The 12,705-nt window shown below is 64.2% G+C and overlaps 1 protein-coding gene across 3 annotated transcripts in view; it reads left to right on the top strand.

The window, feature by feature from the left end:
- Nucleotides 1–4,557: 4,557 nt before the first annotated feature.
- ABLIM2 (actin binding LIM protein family member 2) overlaps nt 4,558–12,705 on the top strand; it is a 104,819-nt gene continuing 96,671 nt past the window's right edge. For all 3 annotated transcript variants that reach the window (XR_013996029.1, XR_013996030.1, XM_081091869.1), the window contains exon 1: nt 4,558–4,722. Coding sequence is in view for 1 of the 3 variants with exons in the window: in XM_081091869.1 (XP_080947995.1) it covers nt 4,713–4,722 (10 nt within the window). In the remaining 2 variants the exon portion in view is untranslated. The remainder of the gene's footprint in view (nt 4,723–12,705) is intronic.

The raw sequence follows: 12,705 nt of genomic DNA, 5'->3' as shown, positions 1-12,705 counted from the left end.
AAACCCCCTTGTGAAGAGCCCCAGGCGCTGGGAGGGTGTCAGTTCTTTGCCTGGTGACCTTGAGCAAGTCTCTCCCCTCTGGGCCTCCTCTGTTGCCCTCCCCAGACCCAGGAGTCAGGACACTCCCTGCAGGTCCCAGTTCCCAGCTGCTCAGTGCGAACCTGGAGGCGAGGCTCCGCCCACCACTGCCCTCTAGTGGGGAGCAGGAGGATGGACCCCAGGCACTCTGGTGAGCATCCTGGATCCCAGAGGTAAGACCCTTCTAGGTGACCTTGGAGGGAGCGCCTGGAGGACACGCTCCTTAGCCACCCCCTCCACAGACCAGAGGGAGGTGGCTTTCCCGGGGGTGGTGACCGGGGTCCCCCGGCTCTCCCCGCAGGCTGGATCCTCGATTCTTGAGAGCTTGTTTGGAGGTTCTAGCAGGGGAGCGCAGCTACTCGTATACCCTTGACCGAAGACCGGTCCTCTCCTGGGGGGGGGTGGGGGGAAGGTCGTCCTCTTCGACCAAGCGCGCAGCTTCGGGAGGGACGCACATGGATCGGTGAGGGAGGAGGGGGACACCCGCCTAGCCAGCCAGATCAGCCGAATCAACCCTGGCGATCAATGGGGTGACAGATGTCGCAGCCAGATCGCCCTCACATCCTGGATCCTCGATTCTTAATCAGGTAATAGCACTGCCCACGAAAGAACACCCAGACCAAGAAGTCTCAGGGGCTCATCTGAGTCAAACTGACAACAGTTGCCGGGAAGCAAGATCTCAGCGGGTGGAGAAAATGCCCCGGAGAATGGCGGGTTTGCAGCTCATTTTATACATTAGACTCAAAGGAGGAGACGGAAGGGGGTTACAGAACACCCTCGGGTGGTAGTGAAGGGGCGGGAGAAAGCCAAGCAAGGAGACCTCTGGGGTTCGATAAAAAGAGGAGAGACAGGCCCTTCTTTCCGTCGGAGGGTGCAGCGCGGTCAGCATTTGTAGAACCGGAGGTGGTGTGCGAGCGGCAGGAGGACAGCGTGGTCCCCGCTCTGGAGCAGTGGTTGCACCTCCCAGGGGTCAGGGCAAGATTATGCTATTTCACAGGAACCTTCTGTTAGGCCAGTGGTTCTCAACCTTGGCTGCACATGAGAATCACCTGGGAATCTTTTTGAAATCCTGATTTCTGGGCCTCGTCCTCCGGAAATTCTGTTTCTTTGTTATGGGGTGAGGCCACAATATTAGTAACAAAGAAACAGAATTTCCGGAGGATGAGGCCCAGAAATCAGGATTTTAAAAAGATTCCCAGGTGATTCTCATGTGCAGCCAAGGTTGAGAACCACTGTGTTAGGCGCACAAGACAATAGGCAGTGTCAAAGGCGTGTTATCTCAGGCGCACAAGACTGTAGACACCCTCTCTCTTCTTCCCCTCCCGTCCTGACTCTCTCCTTGTCTGTCTGTGTGCTGGGGGTGCAGAGTTGAATGACAAGAATGGCTTTTGAGCACCAGCCAAGACACAAGTCTCACACAGGAGAGTCCTGCTCAGAACCATCTCGCGATTTCCTGTGATGACCAAATGCCGCCAAGTCCTCAGAGCTGCCTGGGCAGTTGAACGATGGGATAGACCCGGCTGCTAGAGAATCAACGTGCGTGTAAGCCCACCGGCCCAGGTGCCCTCACCGGCGGGGAGAACCAGGTGACCTGTAGGTGTGTGGCGTGAGGTTGGGCCTGAATCAGCTGGGGTCCGGCTGTGGGCCCGGCTGGTGGAGAGAGTGAGGCTCTGAACGTGAGCCACATGTTGTTTTTACTCCCGGTTTCGCGTGGCACGGTTTAAATTATTGAGCGGCTGGGCAGATCCCACAATGAAATCATATTTCATTTGCTTCTCCACTTGGCCGTGAAGTCAATCAATTTCTGGGCTGGCTCTGGAGGCGCAGAAGTCAGAGAGACCTGCAGTTTGGAGAGAGAATGCGCGGAGGTGCCCTGGGCGACCCAGGCCCCGGACACTGTCAGCTTCCGGGCCACTGGGCACCTATGGCCGCAGGCTTTCTGCGCAGCTGGGATTGGGGGGGACGCTTCTCTACGTGAGGCCTGGGTGAGCCCACACCCCCCCCGCCGCCCCGGGCTTCCCATGCAGAGCAGCCTGTGGGAGGCCTCAGCAGACAGGCCAGGGCGGGAATGGTGGGAGGGGCTCGGATCAGACCGCCTTCCTTTCCATGTGCTGAGTGGGGGCATCAGGGGAAACCGCCGTGGGTGCACGCTGACCCCACAGCTCAGCGGCTCCGCGCCTCTGTGCTGAGGATTTCAGCATGTGCTGGAGGCCCTGGGATGCCCTGGAGACCCCATCATGAGGTGGACCCCGCCCCCCTGGGAGACCTGACATCTGGAGAGGGAGCCAGGATAGAGACAACCGGCAAGATGATGGAGTGATGTGACCATGAGAGTCAAGGCCTCCGGAGCAGAGGTGGCCCTGGCTTAGCGGGGGGTCAGGGGGCCCCTCCGACTGGGGGATCTGCAGCAAAGTCCGGAGGGTGAGGATGAGTCTGCAGGTGCGGGCGGGGCATTCCCGGGGGCAGAGGGCGAGGTTTGGATCCCTGGGCCGTGCCCCTCACCGCCTGCCCAGGCCTCTCGCCTCGGCACCTGGCCTCCCCGGCGCCCTGTGGAGGTGATGACAGAACCAGGAGGGACCACAGGCTCTCTCTTCAGCAGGGCCTGGGGGTGCAGCCTAGCAGCTCCACTAGGCAATAGTGTGCACTTGGGTAAAGGCCTGTTTATGCAGCTGTAAAATGGGATGATGATGGTGACGATGATGGGGGTTCTCTGGCACAGATCGGTCCTGGTTGTGACTGCTGACCTGGCTTGGCCGTAGGCGTCTGGTGCAGTCCTTTTCTTTTCTTTTTATTGATTTCAGAGAGGAAGGGAGAGGGAGAGACAGAAACATCAGTGATGAGAGAGAATCATTGATCGGCTCCCTCCTGCACGCCCCACACTGGGGATAGAGCCCGCAACCCGGGCATGTGCCCTTGACTGGAGTCGAACCTGGGACCCTTCAGTCTGCAGGCCAATGCTCTAGCCACTGAGCCAAACAGGCTAGGGCTGAACAACTGTGCTTTTAAATGAGGCAGGTGGTTTTATATATTTAAAGGTGTTTGTGAAAGCATATATTTGCATGTATTATTTTTGTGTTTGATGACCACGTTTGAATTACCAGAAATGGAACCCCAAGATTATAACCTGCTGCCCTCAGGGGAGCAGAGAGGGCTTGACCCTGAAACCCAGTGCCTATGGGTCTGAGGTTGCCCCCCTGGATCCAGGCCCCATCTCCAGAACACCCCACTGAGAACAGGTGGGGTGGGTGGAGCCCTTACCATCCCCCCTGGCCTCCTGCTGACCCCACAGGACCCCGGGGCCCAGGTGCTCTGCCATCGCTGTCATAGGACCAGGTTAGAGCAGGCAGCGCGCCAGTACTCAGATCAGGGGCAGGGTGCTCCTCCCGTCTCATCGCACGTGATCTGGGATAAAGGCCCCAGCGGGCAGGCCCCAACTCTGCAGCTGCCAGCCCAGCCACCCAGCGGGCCGCCGGGTTTCAGGGTGTGTGGGGCCGGGGCCGACTGGCCTTGACCACGGCTGCTCTGCAGGACTCCAGCTCTCTCCAAGGGTCATGAGGCCAGAGGAAAATATCTCTTTCTGCCTCGGTATCCCATCCAGAGTCCACAATCTCTGTGGCCCGCCCTCCGCCCTTGCTGACAGCATCTCCCAGCAGCCCTGGCCCCTCTCCCTGCAGTGCCAGGCCCCAGAGATTCTGCCTCCTGAATGCTGGTCCCGTCCAGGCCCTCTGCACGCCCTGCAGCCCTTTCCTTAGTACAAGGCGCCAGTGGGGTGCACCTGTTTCCACCCTCCCTCTCCTGTACCCCGCCCTGTGCTGGGCGCCTGAGGTCACAGAGGGCAATCGGTCACTGCGGGGGTCTGGGGCCAGTCCTGTCCTGGGGTCGCGGCCCCTCCCCAGAGCAGCCCCAGCCAGACCAGGCGCCAGCAGGTGCAGCGTGCCAGGAGCCTGGGGTGTGCGGCCCTACACCTGGAGACAGGAGCCCTGCGCAGGAATCATAGCCTGTTCAAGCCTCGCCGGGGTAATGGGCATATCCTGTCGCCGCCTCCGATTCCCCCTCTGCAAACCGATAGGAGGGGGTGGACCCAGTAGGTATTCAAGGCCCTTTGCAGCTCCAGGACTCAAGAGCTGCACCAAGTTCGCTTTCCCCTCGGGTGTCCTCCTCGGCAATCCCGGGCTGCCAACAGCTGGCGCCAGTCAGGCAGACAGCCAGGCAACGGTGACAGCTCCGCAGAGACCCACGAGTGGCTGCAGGAGGCCGCAGCGGCGTCGCCTCCTTGCGCATGCGCCAGGCGCGCGGCCTGCCGGGACTTGTAGTCCATCGGTGCGGCGGCTGGGATGTGAAGGCGGAATGATGGGGGCGCGGCGCCTACACTTCCCAGGGTGCGCCCCGCCCGCGACGCGACGGGGGTGGGGCGGGACGGGGCGGGACAACCCGGGGGCGGGGCCGACGGGGCGGAGCCGACGGGGCGGGGCCGGCGCGCCCCGGGTCTGCGGCGAGGCTGCGGGCAGGCGCCGCTGTGCGCGCAGCCGCTGACCTGCGGGCGGTGGGTCGTCGCGCCGCCGGGCGCCGCACCTGCGGGCTGGAGCGCCGGGCTGCAGCCGCACCAGCAGGGCCGACTGGGAGCTGCCGCCGGGATGAGTGCGGGTGAGTGTGGGCACCGTGGAGCGCGCTTTCCCGAGCGGGGTCGCGGCGCAGCGAGGGCGGCGGAGCTGCACCTGCAGCCCGGGGCACGTCGCCCAGCGGTGCCGCCCAACTTTGGCTCCCGGGTCTTTCGCTCCCGAGGGCCCGGCGCGCAGCCCCCTCCCTGGCCCCGCGCCCCGGGCACGTAGCTCTGCCGCGCGGGCTGGTGACCCCTTCCCAGCGCCCGGGCTGGTGGCTGCGCTGGGCTGCCTGGAAGGCTCCGCTCCTCAGCTTCTCGGTGGGTCTGGCGTCGCCGTAGGTGCAGGAGGCGCCGGGACCCGGGAGGGACGCGGGGCCGCCGCAGACCCAGGCGCGGAGAGCCGTGACGATGACCCGGGGGCTCTGCGGCAGGGGGCGCCGCCCTGGCACGGTTCCCGCCGCGCCTAGGTCCTGGGCGGAGGGCGCCAGGCCTGTCCCCGGTGCCCACTCTCGCCCAGGGCGGATTCTGGGCACGGAGCCTGCAGGTGTTTGCGACTCGCCCTCGTCGCTGCCAGCAGCCTGTCGCCTCACCCCTGCGCATCCCCACGGCTGCCTGCTGCGCTGCACCCACCGGGTCGCGCGCACGGCCTCTGGGCGGCGCTGGAAAATGCCTCGTCGCCACAGGCCCGCCGCGCCAAGGGCTGGGGGAAACTGAGGCCGGGAGCCGGGGCCTGGGCGGGGTAGTGTGGGTCATGGCCTGGGAGACCATGGCCTGGGGTTTGACTGCCTCCTGGGGCCCGGCCCTGGGCGGAGGTCTTGCCTGCATTCCCTGGCGGGGAGGGGCCGTCACCCTATTTTTCAGGGTGGGACTGTGCGCTTGAGGCACTTGCTCAGTTCCCACAGCGGGGTGGGGACTCGAACCCGTGCTTCCTGCCTCTCCACAGCCTGCAGTGTGGCCCTTGGCCCTGCTGCAAACACCCATGGGGACAGCTGCTTCCCCGGAGTGGGGGTGGGGGTCGGCCTGGGGGGACTGTGTCTCCAGGGAGCCCTCCCTCCGGCAGCGGTGCCCTCTCCCTCCCAGCCCAGGCAGGAGGGATGGAGGCTGTGGGCGCTGGGAGAGGGGGGAGAGCAGGCGGCAGGTGGGGGAGGCTGCGTGTCTGGAAGAGGACTTCGGGAATGGCCAACGTGTTATCGGGGGCAGCTCGGGAGCAGGGCAGCCCCAGACTTGGCCCGACCTCCAGGCACATCCAACGGGAGGCGGGGTAATGGCAGGGTGCGCACAGGGTAATTTGGGGCTTGCTGTGACCATAATTGATACCTCCCACCCTCCTGTAATCAGAGGGAGCCCTGGAGGAAGGCCTCCCGCCCCCCGTTGGCGGTAGTCCTGGGAGAGGGTATGTGGGCATCCGGGGCCATGGGGGTCGAGGATGGAAAAAGCAAGGGGCGGGGTTTGAACCGTCGTGCCCGCCTGGTGGTCTGGGTGGTCTGGGCACCCTCCCGGGCGTGGCTTCCTGGTGTAGAAAAGCAGCATCGCTGGTTACCTGCACACAGTAGGTTCTTAGCTTGTGACGGACATTGCTGGGTGGCGGAGTTCACCTCGGTCTTCCTGAGCTGGCCCAGCGCTCTGGACCGGGCAGTGAGCATGCGCGGCCGTCCACCTGTCCCTCGAGCCCCAGCCCGTCCCCACCCATCTGCACAGCTGCGGTTCCCACCGCACTCACGGGAGCCGCACAGCCCCGGTGCCCGCACTGGGCTCAGATGTCTGGCCACTGTGCACCCCTGGCAGGTCCCCCGACCACCCTCCCCACGGGAGGCCGGCAGCACCCGGAGCCGGCGCCAGCAGGTGCGTGGAGGCGTCACGCGGTCCAGGCTCCAGCTGCCCAGAGAGCTGATGGTCTACACCTGAGGCAGCCTGGACGCCTCCCCTTGCCTTTGAGTCACTGGGGCTGCGGGAGCGTCTCTCCTGGCTGGATAACGAGGACGCCCTAGGTGGCTGCGGTGGCGTGGAGGCCCACGCAGTCACCCACTTGTTTTGTTGCCATGCCGACCTCCAGGGGCCGGGGAGATGGCAGGAGATGGCATTGGGCACCCTTGGATCCCAGTCCAGCGCACTAGCTGTGAGCTCCCCTTGCCTCAGTTTCCCCATCGGATAGAGGGAATGCCCTTAGCTCTCCCTTCAAGGCCAGCCCACGGGTGGGGAGGGGGCAGTAGATGATGAGATGGCAAGTGTGACGGTGGCTTCATAGCATCGCAACCCATGGGGTCACAGCGGGTCAAAGTGGGGCTCAGGGAAGAAGCCGAGCTGGGAGGGGCTCCCGTGTCAGCTCTGCCGCCCGTGGGCACCTTGAGCAAGACCCAGGCTCCCTCTGAGCCCGTGACCTCCCTGGGCAGCTGCGGCTCCGGGAGGCAGGATCCCGGGGTCAGAGGTTCGTGGGAGGGCGATGCTGTGCTGCCAGGGCTGCAGTAAGGCCGGGGCTGAGCAGTGGAAGTGTAGTCTCCCCCCGTCCTGGAGGCTGGAGGTCCAGGACCAAGGGGTCAGGAGGGTTGTTGGCTCCTCCGAGGCCTGTCCTTGGCGTGTAGACGGCCGTCTCCTCCCTGTGTCCCCACAGCGTCCTCCTCTGCGTGCGTCTGTGTGCTACTCGCCTCTTCCTATAAGGACAGCAGGCCTGTTGGATCAGGCCCATGGCTGTGACCTCATTTGCCTTAATTACCTCCGTGAAGGTCTTCTCTCCAAATGCAGTCGCATCCCAGGTCCTGGGGGTTAGGACTTTAACATCTGGATGGGGGGGGGGGGTCAGAGACACGATCCAGCCCAGGACAGGGTGCAGGACCAGGTGGAGAGCCTGGTAGCTGGCTGGCTGCTGTGTTAGCACTGCAGAGCTGGGAGGGGCATGGAAGATGCTGGGAGGAAACCGAGGCCTGAGAAGTAAAACCACGGTCCAGGGCCAAGGGGAGTGTGTGGCAGAGCCAGACCGAGCTCTGTCCCCACTCCGGCTGGCGCAGGTCCCCGCGTCTGGAGCAGACAGGCAAGTCCTTCCCTAACCCCAGTGCGGGCAGGGACGCAGCCACCCGCGTGTCCCTGTGAGCATCACTGATGACAGCCCAAGTCGGAGCCGCCTCAAGGTGGAGGCAGTGAGGGGGTCGTAGGCCTGTGATCATTCCTTCCGTCAACAAATGTTTACTAGATGCCCGCGGTGGGGAGTTGAAAGCTGGGAGAAAATGCTTAAGGAAAGTTACATTGAGAAAACAGGGAGGACAAACATTGCATGTCACCCATGACCTGCGCTCTTCAAAAACGGAGCGGAGCAGAGACTAGAAGGGGACGAGGCCCCTGGTGAGGGGGAGAGCGAGCTGCCCTCCCATCGGCATCTTTCCCGGTTCTGTGACTTTCCCAGAATTTCCTCATTGTCCCGCTTTCCTTTCGCCACGAGAATCAGGTGAGAGCGAGAAACCACCGCTTCCGGTCTCAGGCGCGTGCGCTCTGCTGCCGAATCCAGGGCTGGGAGGGACCCCTGGCTGGGCACGGAGGGCGCCCTGGTTGCACCATCCTGGAGCCCCTCACGGTGGTGGCGCTGGTGCCGGTCCCTGTGATCATCTGAAGTCGGTGCCGCAGAAGACAGGGTGTCCGGATCCAGGGAGTCATCAGACGTCGCCTCTGAAAAGGCCGGTGGTGGCCCAGGAGCCCCGGCCTGCTCAGCCCAGCCCGGGCACCCCGAGCTCAGAACGGGGCACTTCCTAACCCGTAACCGGCCACCAGGACCCTTTGACTCTGGTTTGTGTCGATGAGGCAGTCTGGGGGCAGATGGCGCATTTTCTCCCATCAAGTCCCGAGTTTGGTGACGGTGGGGAAAGTCCGGTCTTACTGTCCCAGGACAGTGGGTGTGACCCTCACTACGGGAAGTCGCCTATCGGACCCCTGACCCTCCAGAGCGGGGGTGGGGAACCCTTTTCCTGCCCAGAGCCGTTTGGGTATTTATAACATCATTCTCGGGCCACACAAAATTAGCCACTAAACATCGGCCTGCGGTATTTGGTCAAACATCTAATGAACGCACCCCCAATGCCTTGGCGGGGCCAGACCACATGATTTCACCGGCCTTATAGGCCCTGGAGCCAGACGGCCCCCACCCCCGCTCCAGAGCATCACCTGAGTCTCAGGAGAGCTGTGAGCTCGCCAGGGGACATCGCGGTGACAGGAGGAGGAAGGGCCCAGCCCGTCTGGTCCTCAGGACCAGGCCAGCCTCCCGGGCTCTGGGCTGCTGGCTGGAAGCCGGACCCCGGACACCCCACCTGCCCCCCGCACAGACCCAGGCTCCCTTGCACCTCTCACTGCCCTGGCCTCGGCAGGACGTGGGAGGGCCTCCCCTGAGTTGGAGTCTCTGGGCTCCGATCCCAGCTCTGCCACCTGCCAGCTCGTGGATTGTTGGGCTTCTCTGAGCTTCCAGTGCTGCCTCCCCGGGGTGCCTGTAGGGTCCGTAGGGGCCGAAGGCTGAGCCTGCAGGGTGAGGGGCGGGGCGTTAAAGGCAGGTGCAGGCAGGAACCTGGGCGTCAGATCGCAGCTTGCGCTTTCTCATGAGGATGACGTGGTCTTGCGAGCGGCCCAGGGGACCGGAACGTGAGCCCGCCGCAGGGCTGCCCCGAGCCGCGTCCGAGGGCAGCGCAACCTGACGCGCTTCTGTTTACCGGGATGTTTCCATTGCCGGGGGGGTCGGTCTCTAGGGCGTCGCAGCACCTGCTTCGGTGTCACGGCAGCCGTGCCTCAGGGCGCTCCCCGGGGCCCCCCGCCCAGCCAGGCGCTCCTGAGTGAGGTCCGATGGCACTTCTCGGGCCGCTGGGGTGTCCCCAGTGCAAATGGGGACGTGAGTGCCCAGGAGGCCTGTGGGTGGCCTGGCGTCACATAACCCCACCTGTAAAGGGCAGCGTTGGATTTGAACCCCAGTTTGCCCAGTCACATGTCTCCCCAGCGGGGCGGGCACTGTCCCCCCTCTGTCAGCCGCTGCCAGGGTGGCTTCCTGGCTCCTCACCATATGTGGCTGCGAGTGTGGGATGGATAAGGCTGATCCATTTGGGCGTCATGGCGATACTTCTTAGTGAGGGGGTGGTGCGCACCTCATCTTCTAAAATATATTTTTATTGATTTCAGAGAGGAAGGGAGAGGGAGAGAGAGATAGAGACATCACTGATGAGAGAGAATCATGGACCGTCTGCCTCCTGCACGCCCCACACTGGGGATTGAGCCCACAACCCGGGCATGTGCCCTGACCGTGACCTCCTGGTTCATAGGTCGAGGCTCAACCCCTGCGCCACACCAGCTGGGCACACACCTCATCTTCTGACCTGGGCTGTGGAGCACCGCCCCGCCTCCCAGGTGTCGCCTGCCTGCGCATCCCCGGGAGGCAGAGCTGCGACCTCTGGGGTTCCGGGCTGGGTTGGCCTGTCCAGGGTTCACGCTAAGGCAGTTCACAGCTCGAGACAGGGTCTCACCATGTCAGCCCCTGCGCCCATGACCTCTGACCCTGCTCAGCCCCACCCTCCCAGGCTTCTGTGTGACCTTGAGTTTCTGTCTGTCTTCCCTATGTGTGCCTCAGTGTACCCATCTGTGAAAATGGGGCCACTGCCATCCTCAGATGTGGGACCCCTGTCTGCCGACATTGCTGTCCCCTCCACGGTCCCCAGAGAGATCTGGCGGGTGTGAGGCTGGTTCAGGGAGACGAGCGCGTAGGTGTGAGGCCTCAGCCTCCTCCCCCAGGCAGGTCTCCGGGACACTTTCTCTTTGCCCTCGATGCCGAGGCTGCTGGTGTTGGGGGCTCTGGACAGCCTGGCAGGGCAGTGGCATCGGGTCCGGAGCTGGCAGAGTTGGGGGGTGGAAGGTGTGCTTGGAGTTCTGTGATACCGCTTTCCCTTTGGTTCACCGACAGCAAGCCCCACCGGGCGCCTCGTGCCCTCAGCGGGCTCCCGGGCGGGTGGGGGGCGGCCAGGGGTACACCAAATGGGCTCTATTGACAAACGGTGCCTCGGGGCTCTGTGCACGCTTCCCTCGCTGAGGATTTGCAAGCGCGAGGGGGCGGGCTGGGCGACTGGGAGAGTGCGGTGGTTTGGGGACTAGCACACCTGTTGGTTCCATTGTCACCTGCTGGTTCTGCTCCTGCTTCAGTGCTCTCTGCCTCCTACGAGGTGCGAGTTACAGCCCCTGCTTTCCTGATGGCTCCGGGCTGTGGGTGTGAAGGGCCTGGGGCCCAGAGAGCACCGGAGGCAGGTGGGGCAGCCTGCACCCCAGCACACACAGCCTCCAGGCTCACACGGCCTCCAGGCTCACACACGGCTCACACGGCCTCCAGGCTCACACACGGCCCTGCAGGGCTTACATGGGGCCTCCAGGCACATGCGTGCTCTCACACACACAGAGACACACACACACACACACACACACACACACACACACACACACACGGCCTCCCACAGCCTCCAGGCTTGCACGTGGCTCGCAGGGCTCCAGGCACAGCCTCCAGGCTTGCACGTGGCTCGCAGGGCTCCAGGCACAGCCTCCAGGCTTGCACGTGGCTCGCAGGGCTCCAGGCACAGCCTCCAGGCTTGCACGTGGCCAGGGCTCAGGGCAGACCTGAAATTGCCCCCTGGGGCCACTGTGGCATCAGCTGACACAGGGCTGCGCCGGCCTTCCTCCAGCCGCTCAGTCCCATGCACAGCTCCTGGCCAGCCCCCAGAGAGCGGACAGCTGCAGTGACTAGTGTCGGGATGGTAGGTCCTTCTGTGCTTGGGCGTCCAATCCCACTCGAGCTTCACTGCGGCAGCCTGGTCCTCCCCGCACAGCAGCCGCCTCCTCCTGCGAGTGGGGACGGGTGGGGCGAGTGGGGCGAGTGGGGCGCTCTTCTTCCCCAGGCTCTGGCTTCTCCATCAGAGGACTGGGTTTGGAGAGATGATCTGGCAACTCGACTCCAGCCCCCAGAGCGAGGAACCGGTGCCCAGTGTCACTGCAGAGCTGGGCCCGCTTGCCCCGCCGGTGGTCCTCACTCGGGCTGCCCTGTGGCGGGCGTCGTGCGCGTCGTGCGGTGCAGGGGGTGATGGCTCAGCCGCCGCCTCTTTCGATTGCTGACATTCCAGGTCAAGGACTCACAGCCGGCCCTCTCTGACCCTCTGTTCCTCCTGGGGCCTCGGGGTCCCCGGGATCTCACAGGAAAATGGCAGCCCCGCAGCCTCGGTGGCACTGCATTGGGCGTGGGGTCCTGAGAGCGGAGCCTTGTAAGGACCCCCCTCACGGCCCCACTTCCTTGGCAGCGAGTTTCAAACGAGTGAAGAGGACCCGCCTCTGCCCGCAGCTGCTTTGCTTTAGGTTCCGAGTGACCAGGGCCGTGGGCGCAGGTGGTCTCCCTGGAGGTGACCCAGGGGGCGTGGCAGGGGCGGCCGCTGCCTGTGGGACTCCGGGTGCTGTAACGGAGCCCCGGTTCCCTGCCTGAGGCAGCGGCCCCTGCACAGCGGCATCGGCCACACCTCACCCCGAGTCATGGGCTCTAACTCAGGGTGCCCCCGAACCCCAAATGTCTGTGCGGCTGTGAATCAGCCACATGTGCAGGGTCTGGAGCCATGTCCACGCTACTCTGGGGGCACCGTCCCCCCCGCCCCCTGGGTGTGGGGAGCGGGCAGCACAGTTTGGTGTTCCCCGGTTCTGAGGGAGCCCCATGCTCCCTGCTCAAGCCCAGAGGCTCATGGGCCTGCAGGGCCTCAGACAGGCCCCCTGCGGTTCTGATCTGAAACTGAGCCCGGCCTGCCCAGTGCCGGGGAGCAGTTGTGGGTGCAGAGTTACAGCTACCTCCACGCGTCCTGCGGAGCTCAGACATCAGGAAATGCGATACGTGTGCACAGGGCCCAGAGTCCAGCCGGGGCCCGCCCGCCTCCCGGGTACAAGTGTGGGGTGCAGTGCCGGTGGGTGCTGAGGGTCCAAGTGAGGATGGTGCTGCCAGCACTCCCCAATCTCCCGGGGAGGACCCCGGGACTCTGTGCCTGAACTGCTCT

The sequence above is a fragment of the Myotis nattereri genome (assembly GCF_964212035.1).
Source record: "Myotis nattereri genome assembly, chromosome: 1".
Classification (NCBI taxonomy): domain Eukaryota; kingdom Metazoa; phylum Chordata; class Mammalia; order Chiroptera; family Vespertilionidae; genus Myotis; species Myotis nattereri.
The sequence above is the reverse complement of the archived record's forward strand: the minus strand, read 5'-3'. Positions and strand labels throughout refer to the sequence as shown.